General features: G+C 45.4%; 1 protein-coding gene across 3 annotated transcripts in view; it reads right to left on the reverse strand.

The window, feature by feature from the left end:
• The window catches only part of trpc7b (transient receptor potential cation channel, subfamily C, member 7b), a 74,402-nt gene that overhangs the window by 3,575 nt on the left and 49,978 nt on the right, over positions 1-20,849 (reverse strand). For 2 of the 3 annotated variants that reach the window (XM_042074586.1, XM_042074584.1), the window contains exons 8-13: positions 11,566-11,761; positions 10,840-11,061; positions 8,676-8,756; positions 6,496-6,571; positions 5,793-6,005; positions 4,481-5,688 (exon numbers count right to left, since the gene is read on the reverse strand). In XM_042074586.1, the coding sequence (XP_041930520.1) occupies positions 5,866-6,005; positions 6,496-6,571; positions 8,676-8,756; positions 10,840-11,061; positions 11,566-11,761 (715 nt within the window). In that variant the 3' untranslated portion in view covers positions 4,481-5,688; positions 5,793-5,865. Of the gene's footprint in view, positions 1-4,480; positions 5,689-5,792; positions 6,006-6,495; positions 6,572-8,675; positions 8,757-10,839; positions 11,062-11,565; positions 11,762-20,849 lie in introns of those variants that run through there. The other variant, XM_042074585.1, reaches the window with a different exon arrangement.

Genomic DNA, 20,849 nt, shown 5'->3' on the forward strand with positions numbered 1-20,849 from the left:
TAAACAATCACTGGAAACATCTTTATTTACCACCACAGCTCTCAAAATGGTTCATATAATACCCACTAAGCCTCTTCATGTCTCCACAATAATTGTAGACTGCACCTTTTTAGCAGCTATCTGGGTTTTGAGACAGGAACGATTATTTGCCATCATATTGACCTTGTGCTCACTTTTTTGACGGATTGAGGTCCGCTCTAAAATGTTGATTTTGCTCTCTGTTAACCATTTCTTGCCTTGTTTGGCAGTATGTTTTGGATCATTGTGTGGTTTAATGTTCAAATGCTACCTTTTGGGGCAGCCATGGCCTACTGGTTAGGGCTTCGGCCTTTGGGCTTGCTGGTTTGACTTCACTAATTCACGGATTGGGATAAATGCAGAGACCAAATGTCCCTCACGGGATCAAAAGATATACTTACTTACTAACTTACATACTATTGGGGCAGGTCTCTTGGCACGCTGCCTGATGTTTTCCTCCTAATCTTAATGTAGCCTCTTGTTTTAGTGTTACCGTTTACTTTGAGAAAGTCACCAGGTCCCCCTGGTTGAAAAACATCCCAAAATAATAATTTTCTCACCCCCACAATTGAAATGGACATGGTGTCATTTGGGTTTAATGCTTTCCTTTTTTATGCCAATCTCAGGCCATGTCCCTGGGTCAAAAAAATCTTTGTCCAGGTGTGCCCTTATAAAGGTTAAGCTGAGTTGTGCATGTTTGGAGAAGAGCGGAGAAAAATAGAATGAGAATTCTTTCATCAATTCTGTGGTGGTGTCTGGTGGTGTCTTTTACTTAATGGGCATATTTATTGAAGTAATCTAAAAGTAATCCTAAAATAATCAGATTATGTTACATGTTTTTGGTAATCCAATTGATTACGTTACTGATTACAAAAATTGCCATGTAATTTGTAGTCAGTAATGGATTACATTTCAAAGTAATCTGACCCAACCCTGTGTGTGTGTGTATATGTCAGTACATGTGTATATGTCGGTACACCCCCCCAGGGTAATATATGTGTTTCATCCAGTATTGTCACATGAGGCCATAAGGATATAGACTAATGTGTGTGAAATCCTTGCTTTTTTTTCTCTCACACACACACACACACTCCAGCTGCTCATCAGAAGAAACTCCCCATCTGTGCCACAGTGCCCAGGGCCACTCTCTGAATGACAGCCGAAGGGAAGGAAAGTCATGCGAGGAAGGATGGTGATGGTGATGATGATGATGATGATGATGATGATGCTGGCACTGACAGCGATGAGCGATGGCCACTCAAGAGGGAGGACGAAGCCGTGAAAAGAGAGAACGACAGTGAGAGAGAGAGAGAGAGAGAGAGAGAGAGAGAGAGAGAGAGATAAAGACAGGGAGGCAGTGAAGTAAGACAGGACTGTTTCTTTTTCCCTCCTCTTACTGATGCATTCAGTGCCACCCTTGGGGATCAGTTTAAATCAATATCACAACCTACAAAGCCACTAGAGATCTCTTTAAAAAATAACAGCCCCACACACACACACACCACCACCACCACCACCACCCTCCTCTTATAGTGATGTATCAACAGTGAAGTTAACAGAGATCGTTAGGCTTAAATGCCCTGCATGTTTGGCTGTGAATGGATTAGGCCCTCAGAAGTGACAGGAGGTGCATTATGGTCCTACAGAAGGCAATCAGGTGGTGAGAGTGAGGACACATGTGAGTCTGTGGGAAGGCCCATTTTGTGTGCAGCAAAATGAGCAGGTGACTCATGGCTCAGCTACTGGAAGGGAAAAATGCATTGTGTGTGTGTGTGTGTGTGTGTGTGTGTGTGCAGTCATCTTGCAGGAGAAGAATGGTACAGCATGTTGGTGAATAAGTGCGGGGACAGGAAGGATCTCCTGCTTTCTCCTTCTCTCTCTTTTTATTCTTACTCAAACACTATCACACACACACACACACACACACAAATGCATTTTTACACCTTCAGGTCCTTCTTCACACCCATGTCAGCCAGAGTGCCAGTCACACACACACACACACACACACACACACACACATGTCCCTCAAAGCCATAGGGGAGCTGAACTGACTATGCCACCCCTGCATGCCCCTCATGCCCAGTGGGTAGAGCGTGAGCCTGCTCCAGAGGGGCACACCGACCACGCTCTCCTCCACCCAGCCTTTGCCCGCTGTTCAGTGCCAAGCGGCGGCTTTGAAATCAAATCCTGCAGAACCATCAGCAGCCTCCCTCTTCTCCCCGAGGACAGCTCAGAAGAAGCGGCAGCCTCGCCAAAGCCAGAACCAGCCAAGCACGTCTCACACACACACACACACACACACACACATACGCACATGCACCCATGAACACAAATAGACACACACACACACAGATAGACACACATATATCAGTCACTTACACATCCACTAACAATTACACAAACACGTGGGCAGATACACACACACACACACAGCTGCACTTGTGGCAGAGGGAGGCCAGAAATTAGGGGTGTGTGGTGTACCCTTGAGATGCCCCATCACCGCTCTCCTTCCTGTGAAGTGGCAGGCGGACGGACGCCGCCCCCCCCCCCCCCCCGGGGGCCCCCCAGCCTGGCAGTGTGGAGATAATGAGGGCATCGCTACGGTGCGCCCAGCGGTAATGGAGTACAGTTAGGACCATAAAACAGCGGCTCGTCGCGGCTCTGCCCCACACTTCCCCGCCTGCTCCTGCCTCGCTGGGACCCCCTTAAGGGCCGTTTCTGGGAGCCGAGCTGGCGGTAATGTTGCAGGTGCGGAACTTACATTAAAGTTGAGAGCGGAAAGTGTCGGCTGAGTCCAAGAGACGTCCTCTCTCGGAATGTGAAGGGAGGGTGGGTGTGTGTTGACTGACTTAGGCGGAGGTGTTGTTCACTGAGAGAGTGTGTGTGTTTAACTATTCAGACCTCTGTTAAAAAGACACTCCGCTTCCTGACCCTGCCCTCTGTGTGATACACACGGACGGAAAAAAAAGAAACTCACCAAATTTGGACTGTATGTTCCAGGTCGTTGGCCCATACAATGAAGTGATAAATTAACCATTTTTATTTAACACACACACACACAAATTATTTATAAAAAAAAAAAAAGTAACGAGGTCATCTTTGACACTCACAGTCCCTCTGTTAAAAAGACAATCCGCTTCCTGACCCTGCCCTCTGTGTGATACACACGGACTCCAACTTGTTGACAGAGAGCGACCCTGACAAGGACCAGATGGCCCATTTATGGGGGACTATGGTATGGAACATCCTTGTTAAACATGCTTGACTGGTGGATTGTAACTTGCTACTGACAGCTCTTGAATAGAAAGGCCAAACTTTAAAGTGACAGTTTGTGTTCTGCCTTATGTGCGCCGTGACAGAATACGGACTACACATGCCATGTTTCACCAAGAGCGGTGGTGTGAGGCCGTTTTAAAGGCACGAGTTGTCCTCCTCTGACACCTGTAAGGAAAAATATTTAAAAACAAAGCCAGTGTCTCATAAAGACTGCATAAATTGGATTTGCGAGGGATTTATTTGAATTTAAGCCACGGAACGTTGCTAAGCAATAACCACTTGTTTAATTGAGGGAATTGACTCATCGATTACAAATGGGCGCCACGCTGTTTTTTTTGTAGACGCAGGGAGATGTGCGGGTGGATGAGATGGTACCGGTCACACACATTTGGAATGCCTCCATGTCCACTGACCTGGGATGATGGAAACGTGAGGTGACAAAAACGAACATCAGGAATGTCTGCCTCCGACGGAACACGACACACCAGACGTTTTACTGCCATGTGGTCGCTTATGCATGCATGAGTGGAAAGTTGTAAATGCAATCGTGCTCTTGTCAATGTGTGTGTGTCTGTGTGCGTGTGTGTGTGTGTGTGAGTGTGTGTTGAGAGAGTGTGTATGTTTTGTGATGCTGCCAGATGTTCTATCCCGCCTGAGTGACTTTAGCTCTATAGTCTGTACAGTAGGGACATGGTGTCCTTCACCGGCGTCTGAAGACAGCCGCACACACACACACACACACTCTCGCACGCACGCATGCACGCGCGCGCACACACACACACACACACACACACACAGGCAACACCTCCAGACGGCATTGACTGATCCTGCTGATAAAATAATGGTGAAACTGATGAAAGAGAATGCTGCAAGCCCCTGTAAAACCCACAGATGCATTCAACAGAACATTTTCTAGGGGCTGTTTCCTGCACAAACAGGTCTAATAGTTTAAATTTTCATCAACCACCATATTGACTGGAAAGTGGCCTGCTAAATTGCTTAAATAGATTGACTTTAGTGCAAATGAAAGTCTGATAGAAGCTTTGAACACTGAGTTGGGTGTATACATCTTTACTTTTTGGATAAAAATATTACAGTAGTCATACATGTAATCAATAATTTTCCAATAGAAGTGAAAAATACAGTTTTTGATATTTTATTTTGATAAGCTACTGACCATGTTTGTGTAAATCTTTCAGACAATTCTAACCATTTTTTTGAACTGTAAGGCGGTGGATAAGGAGTCAAACAAGTCAGACATTCACATACCCCTCTCTCTCTCTCTTGCACACACATACGCACACACTCTTCCTTACGTTGAGGTCTGTGCAGAGTTCAAAAGAGCCTTTGCAGTGCTGTGCTGTGAACAGTGTTAATTAGACTGCCTGTGTCAAGTCTTCCCCCCAAATACAGCAAAAAAACTCCACATTATTTCCCCCATTACAAACAGCAGGATGACCATTTGACAGCTGTCAAGACGTAAATCAAAAGAAGGGATTTTACAGCGGATCCCACACAAAGCAATGTCACAGTGTTTTTGTCCTTCGTGTACTTTTCTTCTGCTTTTTTTTTTTTAAAAGAAATAAAAACGTCTTTCTCTGTCGTCTTTGTTCCTCCTCGCTGAGAGACGGGATAGAATTGGATTCTTCAAGGATGGGAGGGAGAGTGGGGGCAAGGTGGGTTCACCCCCTATTTGAAGCGCTTAAGTCATCCGTTGTCATCTCTCCTTTTTCAGCTCCATCCCTATCCATCCCATTCCATCTTTCTCTCTCTCTTTCTCTCTCTCTCTCTCTCTCTATCTCTCAATCTGCTTTTTTCACTGAAGAGCTCATGTCCCTTCAACTCCAAAAATACAAATCTTGACCCTTGACCACCAGGTCAGGGCATTGGGGCCTGTGCTTGGCATGTCCACGACATTAGCACCAACATGGCAACAATGACAAGAACACACACACACACACACACACACACACAAACAAACACATACACACAAACACATCCCACAAAGCGAATGAGGGTCCTTACTAAACAAAGTCTACAAGTCTACAAGGTTTTTTTTTTCCTAAACAGAAAGGTCAACGTCTCTTTTTGTTTTCTGTGATTGTGTTGCTGGAGAGGAAGAGGGATTTTTAGGTGCAAAACATTTCTTTTTTCTCCTCCCACTGTCTTGTTACCAAACGCAGTCCTCCGTTTTTCTCATGTCCCACTAATCTAAAAGGGAGATCGTCTCTGTGCCTTTGTACCAGCCTCCTGTGTCTTTCCTTCCCTCCTGGCCTCTTGCCCCCCCACCCCACCCCACCCCACCTCCCCTCCCCTCCTCTGTTTCCGTCTTTCCTTGTGTCTCTTTATCTGTGTTTACCCATTCTTGCTTTCTCTTTCCCTCTCCCTCTCTCTCTCTCTCTCTCTCTCTCTTTGTATTCTTATTCATCTCTCCATTCTTTTTTTCTTCTACTGTCTCTTTCTTTCTTCTTTGTCTGTCTTCTCTCCTCTCCACCCACGCCTCTCTCTCTCTCTCTCTCTCTCTCTCTCTCTCTCTCTCTCTCTCTCCCTGTCTTCCTCCACCTCTCCTTCTCAGGGCTTCTTAGTGTTCTTGCCAAACTTGTCACTGAGTTGTTGGATCAGGTCGGCCAGTTCGCCTGTGGCCTGAGATTTCTCCTCCAGGAGCTCGTAGCGCAGGCTGGAGATGTCCTGCTTGATCTCCTTCAGCTCGCCTGTGAACACGGAGGCAGGGAGTAATCAGCGCTGTTACTCACACACGAACAAGCGCATAAACACACACACACACACACACACACACACACACACACACACACAAAATACAAAAATACGCAGAAACACAGATACAGAGACATACAGTACACACAAATACCCAGACACATATGCACACCACACACACACATACTTACACACACCCACCCAACCACCCAGTCACCCACCCAAAGACACACTGAACAACAGCATGTGGTATTTCATATTTCCAAAATGAGGTTAGATTGTTTTTATGTTGGGACTTTGTAGGACTATGTGGGAACACGCAATAAAAGGCAACTAAAATACAATTTCAAACCATATTTTAAAAGCTGTCTGTACTAAAGGGATGTATTCTCCACAAAAAGTATACACACACAAACACATACACACACACACACTCACACATCATAAAATGTGCATGGTGGATATAAAAGTGGATTGGATTTTTACCTTCATTGACTTCATCATTCTCCCTGTCTACCTGAGCTTTCAGAACATAGCGTTTAATGAGGCGCTTCATGATTTTCTGTTAAGAAAGAGCAGGAGAAGGGGAGGGAGGCAGGAGGAGAGGAGAGGAGAGGAGAGGAGGAGGGGAGGAGGAGGAGGAGAGGAGGAGGAAAAGAGAGGAAGAGAGGAGGAAAGGAGGGAAAAGGGAGGAAGAGAGGGAGGAGAGGAGGGAAAAGGGAGGAAGAGAGGGAGGAGAGGAGGGAAAAGAGAGGATATTACTAGTTGAAAAGAAGTGAGGTGTCTTTAATCAGGCCAACAGGCAATTCTTTAAGGCAGAGCAACACACTGTGCAGACAGTCACTGATAGCATCTCTGGTCCAGGGAACATGAATAGATTTATACCCCTGCTGTCTCACACTTTCATTCCTACTCGCATGCAGAAACGCTCGATGGTGTTTTAAGCCCCCACCGTCGACTTCAAGGCAGCGCTGCGACCGTCGACTTCAAGGCACCTAACCCTAACCTTAAAGAAGCCCTATGCAGGTCTGGTTATTCCTTCGCTGTTTCTGGGTTTTTGCCGGATTTGGGCTCGCATTTTTCACGACATAGCTCCCCCTGTAGCTTCGGTAACAAGTGACTGCTACGCTAAACCCCCACTAGCTAGCAAGCTAGCCATCAAAAAACCAAGCTAAACACATTTAGGGCTCACAATAAAGTGGTCGAGCAAACACATTGTTCAAGAGACTATCAAACCACATTACAAAAACGCAGTTCACCCAAGGGTAGGCTACTTACAATTTCAACAGCAACAAAGCCGTTTTGTGACAGCAACGGCGTCCGTTTTGCAGTCTTCTTAGAAACTACAATCTGACTACATTTTGAGGCGCGATTGGATACTTCCGCTGAGTCACATCTGGATTTATCCGGTCCGGGTTCAGAAGGTTGCATATTCGTTTTTTTCCGCGGAGAAGCGATAGAGGGAGACGAAGCACCCACCAAACAACCCAGAAAGTGTTGTAGAACCATCAGAACGACTCTCAACCTGCATAATTAAGGTCATTTTTGCTAAAACTGTTGCATAGGGCTTCTTTAACCCTAGTGCCTTCCATGCAGCTCTGTCTGGAAGACGACGTTGGGGGCTTAAAACACCAACAAAGTGCAGAAACACACACACACACACACACGCACGCACACGCACGCACACGCACACGCACACGCACGCGCACACGCACAAACACCTACAAGCATAGACACACAAAAACAAACCTCAATCTCATCTCACATGTAATCATCTCACTTCTTTGTAGTGCGATATAATGTCACAAACATACACCATGGTGTGAGCAGATGTAGCACTGTGGTATTGACCACTGACAAAAGAAACAGACCACACACACACATGCGCGCTCACACACAGGATTGATGGGTGTCCCCCTGTGTAACACACACACTGTCCAGAGTGCCGTTCAGAGATGAGAGACGGGACAGCGTGACAGATCATTAGAGTGTGTTTAGGGGCCCAGGGGGCATGAAGAGCGCACTGCACAACGCTGGCTCATTACAACACAGCCCATCAGATTTCCCTCATAGCTAAAAACCCATGTCCCCATGTCCCTTGGCCTCCCTGCTATCATCTCCTGTCCTTCATTTATTGAGTGTGTGTGCGTGTGTGTGTGTGTGTGTGTGTGTGTGTGTGTGTGTGTGTGTATGTGTGTGTGCATGTGCATCTGTGTGTGTATGTGTGTGTGTGTGTGTGTGTGTGTGTGTGTGCAGGCCACTCAATCACCCTCAGTCATTCACCCATGCAGATGCAAGAGCTCAACTCATCATCCTCTCTGGACCTGTACAAACTCATTCATTCACTGCGATGACTCATTCCCTCACACATTTCTTCAGTCACAGACTAACTTTCTTACACACATGTTAAGTGACTAATTTACTCTCCATTCCATTCATTCATTCATTCATTCATTTATTAATTTCTCAGTTCGTTCATTCATTCATTCATTCATTCATTCCCTTCATCACCATGCCACTGATTACTTCTTTCATTTTTCCACTTCTTTAATATAGGTTTTAAAGCCATTAAAAATGGCTTCTCCCTGTAACACCCTCCACACACACACACACACACACACATACACACACCGCCCCACTGCAGCAGTCTGTGTGCATGTTCTCACCTGATAGCGGGTTGGGTTCTTGATGGGCTTCTTCACGGTGTACTCCTCCCGTGTTCGAGGGTATGCTCGGTAGCGCTCCGGCTTAAGGAAATCAACAGAGTTGTTTAGAGAAGAGGGCTAAGGTCTTTATCCCATTAGCTGCAAATAGTATGCCATGCCCACTCTACTTACAATAATACCACTGCCAACATCAACAGTGGCAAGCAAACATTTACTTTAAGTATGCTTACAGAGGAGTACTTTTACTTTGAGGACACTTGAGGATTAGTACCTTACTTACTGCAGATGTTACTGTATGAATATTTACATAATAACTAAATACATGTAAACGGTCTGTTCCATCCTATTATTTTCTGAATAGAACGGAAAGTAGGGGTTTAAATTCAAATTAGTGCAATGTACAAGGCCTACACCTGATGGATTTTGCTGGAATTAAGCACCCATACGATGACAGCATTTCAACTCAGGTGAGCGTAATGTTTCCATAACAGCCTGCTTCCCTGCAGGAGAGGATTAGCCTGCTAGGGGGCTATCAGCGGCGGCTATGGGAGCGCTATGAGCATAGACACACTGTGTGCACACAGAAATGAACTACTACACAAACACACACACACACGTACACACACGTACACACACGTACACACACATACACACACACACACACACACACACACACACACACACACACACACACACACACACACACACAGACAGACAGAGCCATATATACACAGAAACACAGACATACTGTACGAAGCTGACCGCTATAGTGACCTGGAACCTCTTCTCTCCACTGCACGAGGCAGCAGTGTTTACTTTTAGCATTGCCAGAGTCCCTTTCTTCTCTGATTTGGCAGGCTAAAGGTATGCACACACAGAGATGAGCTGGATGGCTGTCTCCCTCGCTCACCGGCATAGAGACACAAGCACACATAGACACCAATACACCACCTCACACACACACACACACACACACAAGCGTGCACACATGCACATACGCATGCACACACACACACACACACACACACACAGTCACACATATACACACACACATACACGCGCGCACACATGCACGCACAAAAAATACACACACTACAAACACAAACACAAACACACACACACACACACACACACACACTAATGGACGCACACACACACAACACACACAAAGCACACACAAATCTCTTGGGCTAAACAAACTACCTAGTCCCAACATTCGTCTCAGAGTGGCAGCTAAAAAAACAGCACAAGGCCCTTCTGAGGACAGACAGACACTGGGAGACAGACAGAGAGAGAGAGATAGAGAGAGAGAGAGAGAGAGAGAGAGAGAGAGAGAGAGAGAGAGAGAGGGAGAGGGAGAGGGGGAGAGGGAAAGAGAGAGGGAGAGAGAGAGAGAGAGAGACAGCAGGCCCTTAACCCACAGCCTGGTTGGGCTCAGCAGGTAGGCATGCTGTCGTGGGTCTACTTTCCACTGATATATGCCCAGGTGACTGAAGGGGAGTCCACTTGAGCCAATGGCAGTGGTTTACATGAGGGGAGAATGGGCCAGAGCACAGGGGATAAACAGTGCATCCGGCCAGCTCCCAGGAAAGCAGTCATGACTTTGGAATGGATTCATTAGTGCATTAGAGAAGGCATCCATTTGATTTGAGTTAGAATAACTCTTACCAATTACCAACTGTTTATGGTTTCTGTGAGCACGACCCTGTTGAAACGGTAATAGTAAGGACCAAACATAGTAAGTTAATGTGACAGATGAGACCGTATGGTCACACACACACACACACACACACACACACACACACACCAACACACACACACCAACACACACACACACACACACACACACACACACACACACGAACACACACACACACACACAAATACACACAAAGCACACACAAACAACGACACACACACACAAGGTAATACTATCTAATGTAGGCCTGGAGTGGAACCATCTATCCCGAGGCCATTTCTAGGTATTTCTCAGTATGGGTTGTTCAGCGGACATTATGTAGTTAGCATAATGCTATTGGCCACACTATTGCAGAGATGCTTGCCATTAGCAATCTATGCATTCGAACAGCCTAGTTAAGCTTTCTAACACAGCCTTTCTAATGAACCCTACACGTTGGCCCCACTATATCAGATGTCCACTGACCTTTGTGCGTGAGTTGAGCATGCCCATCTCTAGCTCGCCGTCATGGCGATGACCTTTGGCCTTGCAGAGGCGCACCAGGCAGGCTTTGGTGCGGAGCGCCAGGTAGTAGAAGGATTTGGGGCTGGGCACCATGTTAAAGGGGGCAGGGAGGGTGCGGCCCTCGTCAAAGTAGGAGAGCCACAGCTTGGCCCGGGCAAACTTCCACTCCACGTCAGCATCCTCCTGGAAGGAGGGAGGGGAAAGAGAGAGGGAGAGATTTGGGGGGGAGAGATAGAGGAGGAAAGAGAGAGAGAGAGAAGGAAAGAGAGAAGGGGAGAGAGGGATGGGACACATATTGAGGTGAACGAGAGAGAGAGAAAGAAAGGGAGACACAGAGAGAGAGAGAGAGAGTAAGAGAGGAAGAGAGAGAGAGAGAGAGTGGGATGGATGAGAAATTGTGAACATAGAAGGAGGGGACTGTGATAGTCTATCAAACACCAATAAACTAGTCAGACAAAAAGCCATTTGATGTCTGATATTAATTTAAGATCTCAGACCACAGACTGATAACAACACTGCAATAATCTATGAATGACTAATAATACAACAATAATTTATGAATCACTAATAATACAACAATAATATTGTATGAATTACTAAGTCTTTTGAGTCAGTTAATCATTTGTCTATGATTGCAGTGATTTCCCTCCGATGGGACATTTCTATATTAGGGCTCAGTTTCCTCACCTCGATCTCCTGGTAGGAGTTGTTGATCATGGCGATGAGCATGTTGAGAAGCACCACCACCATGGTGACGTTGTACACCCCGTACAGCACATAGCCAATGTTTTCAATAAACTTATGGTCATATTTCAGCACCACAGAGATGACCTCAGACAGACCGAAAATGGACCAGAAGAGGGTCTTAAAGCTCTCCTCCACCCTGCCAACACACACACACACAGACACACAGACACACACACACACAGGCAGAGGGACAGTGAGGGAGGAAGATAGTGAACACTTTTACTCAGATCAGCAATTCAACAATGAAATATCCATATATCTGCAAACCCACACACACTGACATACACACACACACACACACACACACACAGAAACAAAAGCTCCACAGTTGGAGAACTCATATTTCAAGGCCCCAAAGCACAACACCATCATTAATAAAATGGATGGCATGGCAGAATGAATCATTACTAAGTGGATCTAAAACAGTCTCTCATCAGCGTGCGCTGGGGGAATTGGATTGCGTATGAATGAAGTGCCGGCAGCTCGCCGTTCAATGAGAACAGCTGGAGGAAAGAAAGAGAACAAGAGAGAGAGAGAGAAGAAACAGAGGGAGATAGAGGAAGAGATACAGAGAGTGGGTGAGACAAGCAGGGAAGGAGAGGAGGAGGAGGGGGAAATTATTTCAGCCAAGAGTTCAGAGATGAAGAGCGGCGCCACTGGACATATTTCAGGACTCTGCTTTGGAGATATCATCGGAACATCTGCCCTCCAGAGCCTGGACGCCTTGTTTGGGGACTCTCAACCCTCGGCTCCTCTCGTTCCCCTCCCACCCCCTCCCTCTCTGACCCATCCCTGTGCCGTCTGGACTTGGCCGGGGGCTGACTCCTGATCCCAGCCCGGCTCAGAGCGGATCCCCGTGGCCCGTGCTCTCTCCCTGAACCCTGATCCAACGGGCCGGACCGGGTTATGCAAACAGAGCTGGGCCACTTGGCCCGACGCCCACGGATAAATATTGAATGAGTAGCGTTAGGGAGAGGGCTAGGAACAGGGGGTGTGGAGGAGTTTTGACTGTGTAAGTTTGTGTGTGCGTGTGTTTGTGTAAATGTGTGTGTGTGTGTGTGTGTGTGTGTGTGTGTGTGTGTGTGTGTGTGTGTGTGTATGTGTATGTGTGTGACTGTGTACTGGTTGTGTGTGGTTGTATGTGTTTAAGTAACTATGCTGGTTGAATTGTGTGGTTATAAGTGAGTGTGTTGACTTTTTGTGTATGAGTCTGTATGTGTGTGTGTAATGCTTGCCCTGTATTTGTGGAAGTGGGGAGTGAATATGTGAATACGTGTGTATGCATGTGTGTTGGAGGATAGGAACAGAGTAGTGGTGAGAGTGTGTGTGTGTGTGTGTGTGTGTGTGTGTGTGTGTATGAAAGCAACCAAGCATGTCCGTAAAGACTAAGTCTTGTGTTTACACGTGTGTTAATAAGAGAGGGGCTTGACTGTACAGCTGGAATCCTCCTCTGTCCTATTTTCAGTAAGCCACGGTCCCCTCCACTATCCGTTCTCTCCCTCTCTCTGCATCAGACATCCGTGGGTGTGGAGCCGCACATAAGCCGCATCTGAGCCTCCACCACACAGCAGAGATGCTTACCGAGCATAAAAACTCTTATCGCTACGCTGGCCTGCTCGGAGAGTGTCCTGCCACGCCTTGTGCGCAGTGTGTAAGTGTGAGTCAGTCTTTCACATTTTAAAATCTTCTCCAGTCAGTTTCACAAGTAAAATCAGAGTAAGCTAATCTAAATGAGAAAGAGAGAAAAAGAAACAAAGAAAGGAAAAGAGAGAGAGAGAGAGAGAAAGAAAGAAAGAGAGAGAGGACAAAGAATGAGAGTTTGTATGTGAGAGTGAGAGCTTCTGTGTGTGTCTGTTTAAATACTAGTATATACTGTAGATGCTAAATGAACTATGAGATGTCCAAATGCACCCTTACAGATCTTTTCCCTCTAATGTTAAAGCAATACTGCTGATGGCTTGGACTAGGCATCTCAGTGTTTCAGCATTACTTAAACTAAAAAGCATTGTGAAGCATTTTTAAAAGTAGCTGGTCAGAAATCCACTGCGCCGCAATCCACCGACTCGAGTCAACATCAGAGAATTTAATTTCGGCACCAATTTCCAAGTGATTCAAGCGATTAGGACAGTTCCAACTTAGTGGAGTCACTCTGCTCCTCTGAAACAGCCAGTTTAATGGCCTGGTCTGCCCGCCAACACACACACACACACACACACACACACACTCTCATCCACCCACCAAGTCCTCCTCTGCCCCCCCCATGAACGTCTCCCGAAACCCGCTCAAGGGGGTGGGGGGTGGGGAAGGAGGACTGGTACAGTGACTCAGCCCTCCAAGCGGTCGAAATGCAATCACCACGACAACACGGGTCAAATTAACCCCCCCCCCCTCTCTTTCCCGCTCCTTCATGAATCTAATATCACATGAAATGGATCAGGCTTACGTCTCAAACCATCATCATCATCCTCATCATCATCATCCTCATCATCATCATCATCATCTCAAATAACTCAGCCCTCTTTCTTCTTCTCCTTCATCGCTCTCCTCTCCATCTCTCACTCCACCATTTCTATCATTATGACTTAAGGGAATAAGCGCACTTAGGTATAATTGCGGAGACATTATTAGACGGCGTATTTGCTTAACGGACTGATGAAATGGAGAGAGACACAAAGGGGTAAATAACACATCTAGTCCATGATTCAACTCTGATTTCCCTTCATTCTTCTCATTGTCTGTCACTCTCATTTTTCCTTCGTTTTTCTCTCTCTCTCTCTCTCTCTCTCTCTGTCTGTCTGTCTCACTATCAAATTCCTTCCGGCGCTGGGCTCTCTGCGGGTGCTGGGGTGCAGACAGACAGCGGAGGCATCTATAAATATTAAAGTGCGATTAACATTCTACCTGCCGAGACGGACAGCCGTGGAGCGGAGTGAACGGAGTGCCATTCACACGCAGGCGTCTCACAGAGACAGAGAGAGAGAGAGAGAGAGAGAGAGAGAGAGAGAGAGAGAGAGAGAGAGAGAGAGAGAGAGCCTTTTAAACGGCTCACTAAAAGCACAGCTCATGAAAGGCCATCAGTCACCACTGAAATGTGTGTGTGTGTGTGTGTTTGTGTGTTTATGTCTGTGTGTGTAGATGTATGGGTTGGTGGGTGGGTAGGTGGGAGTTAGGGGGGTTGGTTAATGTTGATGTGCAAGGATGAATAAATATGCGCAAGTCTGCTTAGGAGCCAGTGTGTGAGTGAGATATTGCAAATTGCAAAAAGTAGTTTCTGCATAAATGCATCTGACAGGGACGGATTTAGCTGAGGTATCTCTGTGAGCTGTGATATATATATATATATATATATATATATATATATATATATATATCTTTAGGAAATGTATATTTATTCTGGATCACAACTTGAGACTATTCAGTGAAAGTGTGAATATATGGAGAACTTGGGAGTAAAGTAAAAATCAGAATATGACACGGTCGCCATATTGTGTTTAAAATGTACAGGCTAAAGTGTTGATACATCATGGGTAAGTCGGGTTGCAGCCATTTTAAGCCATGAAGACTTAATAAATACCCTAGCAAGTGCATGTTCTGGTCAAAATACTGGTAACCTTAATCAACACTACCAATGAAGATGTGTTTCTATTTCTTAAAACTGTTTGCACTGTTTGTAGTATGACCAGCTGTTGCAAAAATGTTTTCCAATTCAAGAAATATTTCAGATGATGTCATTTTGTAATGCCAGAAAATTCAAAGGGTTATCACTTCAATGAGGGATACATAACTGAGTATAAATAATTCCACATTCCATTACATATATTCAGATATTCAGTCAAAGTTTTGTTTTACATATTCTAACTTAAATTCAATATTGCCAGGATTTATTCCATATATTAAGGCCTTCATTCCATATTCTGACATTTTGTTCCATATATTCATTTATACATCATATAACATCAAATCAGTGCCTGGATAAGTAAAACAGCATCAAGCCGCAATCATGGCAATAGTATGTATATGACTGTGTGTATACAGTATGTGTCTGTGTATGCGTGCACGTACATGTGTGTGTGTGTGTGTGACATATAGAGAGAGAGAGAGAGAAAGAGAGAGCAGTGATTAGTGTATCGGTGCTGTAACTAGCACGTGAGGGAATTCCTCTCAGCAGAGTGCAGATTTATTCTCTTAAATCGCATGGGACGATGTTCCTCTAATCTCCGCTGGGTTTCTGCCATTCCAGCATTTCTCTCTCCCTCCCCCAGTCTCTCTCCCTCTCGCTCTCTCTCAGTCTTTCTCTCCCTCTCTCAGTCTCTCTCTCCCTCTCTCCCTCCCTATTACTCTCTCGCTCATCACATTCTCATTCATCAGAGGGAGGGTGTTTCTTTCTCAAGTTATGGAGAGGAAATGAGGAGTGTGTGATGCATCCATCAAAATGTCAAGGCAACCACGTGGAGTACACACGTACTCTCACCAACTCTCTAATACACACACACACACCTTACCTGTCCACCTCTCACCAGCATACCTCTGTTTCCACGTATCCACAAGCACACCCCTCCTAGACACACACACACACCACAACACCCACCCTCTACTTCCCCCTCCTTCTTTTCACACTCTCTTTCTTTCCTTCTCTCTGTCCACACAAGGTCAGTACAGAGCAGAACACAGAGTGCGTCTCTCGCTCTCTCTCTCTCTCTCTCTCTCTCTCCTGCTCTGTGACCATCACCTCCTAGGTCTGTCTCATTTTTTATCTTACAACTCGTAAAACTTGTTTACGCGTCTCGTTTATTTCCCCCTCTACACACACTCTGTCTCTCTCTCTCTCTCCCCTCTCTCACACTCTCTTTCACCAAGTTTTTATCTTCCCTCAATTCCTTTCCCCTCCTAAGGTCAGGGGAGATGTTTTTGGGAGATACCTAAATCGTAAAATGTTTTGGACGCACCAAAGTCAAAGTCAAAGTCAAAGTCAGCTTTATTGTCAATTTCTTCACATGTTCCAGACATACAAAGAGATCGAAATTACGTTTCTCACTATCCCACGGTGAAGACAAGACATATTTTGCCAATTTAGGTCCACAGACAAACATAACATTCAAGTAAACAAAAAAGTAAGTAAATAAGTAAATAAGAGGGCACCATTATAGGATGCGGCGTGGCCTCTCTCTGTCTGGAGGCACAGATTGTCCTCTCTGGACGGACTGCCCGCAGCCCACTGTTACTCGTCCCCAACTCAACTCTACTCAGTCCTCCATCAGTAATCAAGCTGCTTCCATACGAAAAAGGATAAACAAATGCGTCATGATCCATTGAGTTTAAATTGAGACGTTCAGCAAATGGACTTGAACAATGACAAATCAGCAGAGTTGAAATACACAGACTGAGTCATTTGCAGCTAAGCGATCGGGCTCACTCTCACGTCATCTTCACCGCCTGCCTTCCAGACAGTCTCATTCTCTCCCTGGCGCACTCTCTCACTCTCTCGCTCATTCAGGCGTGTGACTGTCTCCTGGTGCTGCCCATGAGACAATTCAAATGAGCTGTCATCAGACAGGCATCCATGGTATGCAATGGAACTGCATATGTGGTCACTGTTTCCGATCGAAAGTGAAGTGAAACTGATGGGAATGGGTGCGTGGCGTTTCTTGGTGTTTTAAGCCCCCAACATGGTCTTCAAGGTGCGCTGCCTGGAAGGCACTAGGGTTAGGCATTGGTTAAGATTAGGGTTAGGATTAGGTGCCTTTAAGTTGATGGTGGCAGCGCTGCCTAGAAAGACAACGTTGAGGACTTAAAACACCATTGAGCGTGCGTGGCACAGGAAGAGGAATCAGGTATGGGCCAGGTCACACAGGAGGCCTGCATGGGCTTGCAGGGGTCTTGTTGTGTCTGTGAGAAATCCACACCGAAGGGCCACAGTGACCACAGAGGCCCAGTGGTGTGCAGCTGCAGCTCCAGTCAGGGTTAGTCACGGGCCAGTCATGGGCCCCACAGGAGGACCCTATGGAGGAGCTGCTCTGAATGGGAGGACTGCTGTGTCTTAGTGTTTGGCTATTTACATCAGTATCAACACCAGCCTACACCAGCATGTGAGAGGGGACACTATGGTAGTTTAATCTTGATGAATTACTGTATTTCTGTTTTTATTTAGTATAAATCCACCGTTAGGCTGGTGATTTTCCATTTGTCATTTGCCCAGTGTATCTCACTATAAGTTAAGTCAGCTGAGAGGCAATCTCTCCAAAGGCATCTTGGCACATCTGAGCAGGTATGAGACAGACCCGGGGGAAGTAATGGATTAATCTATTTCTGGATGATACAGTAAGTATCCCATCCTGCCCTGCATATTCTGCTCACCAGCAGGAGTCTATAAACACTGGGATCAAATATTTCACATCAACATTTATCCTGTTTATATTCAGCAGTCTTCACATCCTCTTGCTTGCCACAAAGAAAGAGTACTAAGTCCTGGTATTGATCGGAATATCCATTTTCAACTTCCTTCGGCACTGAAGATTTATATTCACACGATGCACTAAAATTATATTCATAGGGGTATCCATAGGCCTGGCAGAAGCCTTCAGAGTGAATATAGAAGGATCATATGGTGGAAAATGTTATCACACTTGAGTGCATGACTTTAAACACAAAGTAAGGCTTAAAAAAAAAAGGTTCAAGACATTGGGTTATCCTGAGAATACAATCCAAGTTAAAATGCACTGGTAGGAAAGGTGGAAGAGATTTGAAATGCAATGAGAGTTTGATCGTCTTAGTGTTATAACTCAAAACTGGACCATTTTATTTCATGTATACCCCTGTGAACATTTAGACCAAAAGCAATCAAATTTGGGCCCAAGTTTAAAAGTTTAACCGGGGCTGCATTTTCCTAATCTTAAGAGCTTTCCAGAGACCAGCTTTCATATAGACAAACTTGATTATTGTCTGTGAGCTGTTAAGTGCTTTGTTTTTCTACTGGTATGTTTTTAATGATGTACAAATTTCATACAGTGCAAATTACGACCCCCATACTCATCCACGTCTCTTATGTAAGCAATAGGTAATTAGCTTGATCCTCTTCATTTCTGAGGCAGCCAGAGTAAAGGTTGTTGGTTACAAATTGTTGCTAAGTAACATGAACTGCATGTGAACTCGCCTGCTAATGCTAAATAGCTATCCAGAGGAAATAAAGGTTTTAGTAGCCTAGTTTCTCTGAACACATGTCCAGTGGTAGACTATAGAGGATGTGTGTCCTGTATAAAATTATCTTAAAAACAAAAAAGCCAGAGCACTGACCTCTCAGACTGCATCAGTATCAGAGGTCGTTTTTAAGGTCACGTCACACCTGAACATTTTAAAACAAGGCTCTCTTTGTTTCTGTGGTAGAACTTTGTGTGTATATTTGTATATTTGTATATTTCTCGCACCCATAGTGCAAACTGAATCCGACTTGACGAAGTGCGAAATGCTGAACAATGATTTGCACATTTGTCTGCGTTCGGATGTGGCTGAGACACAACCCTGCTTCAGAGTCAGGAAATCTGCCTGTCACTTTCAATCACACTGACGTCTGTTAGTAAACACAGGCTTGATTAGATCACAGGATCACCCCACAAGATGCCTCTCAAAGCAGTCAAATCAGAGAGCTTTGGCTCACTGACATAATTGTTGCATAAACAAGTTTTGCTTTTAGAAATTACCTGTTAAATCCTTATTACATAACCAGTACTGACATCCTCAGTATTGAGAAAAACTTGTTTGTGAATCTGCATTTCTCTCTAGCCATCTCTCTACCTTCTCTCTCTCTCTCTCTCTCTCTCTTTCTCTCTCTCTCTACCTTCTCCTCTCTCTCATGGTGCAGGATTGAGATATACACTACCAGTCAAAAGTTTGGACACATCTACTCATTTATGGGTCCAGCCCAGGCTCTGAAAACTGGAAACAAAGTGGGGGCAGCCTGTCCACCAAACAAAAACAAAACCCTGTGTGGAGTTTCTCTGGGAATACTACAGAATACTTAGAGAACGATGAGCTATATCTCTCTGGAGTGTTTCGTCTGGTCCTTGGCTGAAATAAAATGTACGTCGTTTTGGACAAAAGCATCTGCTAATAATTTTAAATAGAAAATAAACATAAACAAACACAACTTCCTGTGCAATCGCTGACTGCACCTTTAATCAATAAACATTCTAGAATACCACCTCATTAAGGCTGCTTATGATGATGCCAACAGTGTGTAGAACAGTCATGAAGGTAAACAGAGGCTACTTTGAATAATCTGAAATATAAAACATAGTATGTTCCATGAATCAGATTCTTCAAAGTAGCCTATGTTTACCTTCATGACTGCTTTGTTCACTGTTCATACTTCTACTTGTGTCAGAGTAGTTGTCAGAAAGAGGACAACCAAACCATGACTGATGGTATATATACTGTATATATGCCGTATACTCTATGGCTAAAACTGCTCTGTTTTCCATCACTGAGCCAACACACCTTGTCCCCGCTGGAACAATGTGGGCCCGCTGGAAATGAATCCGTGATCACAGTCTGAGCGGGGGGGGGGGGGGGGGGTGGGGGGGGGGTGGGTGTGCTTAAATAGGACGACACACACACACACACACACACACAGTGGCGCGGTGATGACGGCCCTCAGCTGTATTTACTGCCGGGGCTCCTGAGGTTGCGGCGGTACACAAGCCAAAGTAGAGTGGCGGCAGCGGCAGCGATAAGACACTCTGATCATGAGGGGGGGGGGGGGGGGGGGGGTTCATTAAGAGCCGCTGTCTGACTGGACCGGGCCGCTCAGCGCTCTGTCTGGCCGTCTGGCCATCGCTGGAAACTGTGCGGCCGTGACCTCAGGAGCACTGAGCTGAGTGGCTGCGTCGACACACAGAATGTTGATCAGCTCCGTCTACCAACACACTCCAGACAGTGCAAGAAGACGAGGTGCATCACAACAACGGAGGATAAGGGCTTTTTGGGTACAAAATGCAAACAACAGACAGTGTTTAACAACTATGTTTGAAGTACATATTTGCTCATCTATCTATTTAAGTATTCATCCATCCATTCATTCACTAACATTTTTGAATTATGTAGGCTATATATGTATGTATTCATGTTTATGACTGGATATAATAGAAGCAGTCAGTGATGTGGGTGATTTCCATCTATCAGTCACATTATAATGGCCTCTCACAAGATTACTACTCCACTGTTTTATGTGT

Source organism: Alosa sapidissima, chromosome 20, assembly GCF_018492685.1.
Source record: "Alosa sapidissima isolate fAloSap1 chromosome 20, fAloSap1.pri, whole genome shotgun sequence".
In the NCBI taxonomy this organism is placed as follows: Eukaryota; Metazoa; Chordata; class Actinopteri; order Clupeiformes; family Clupeidae; genus Alosa; species Alosa sapidissima.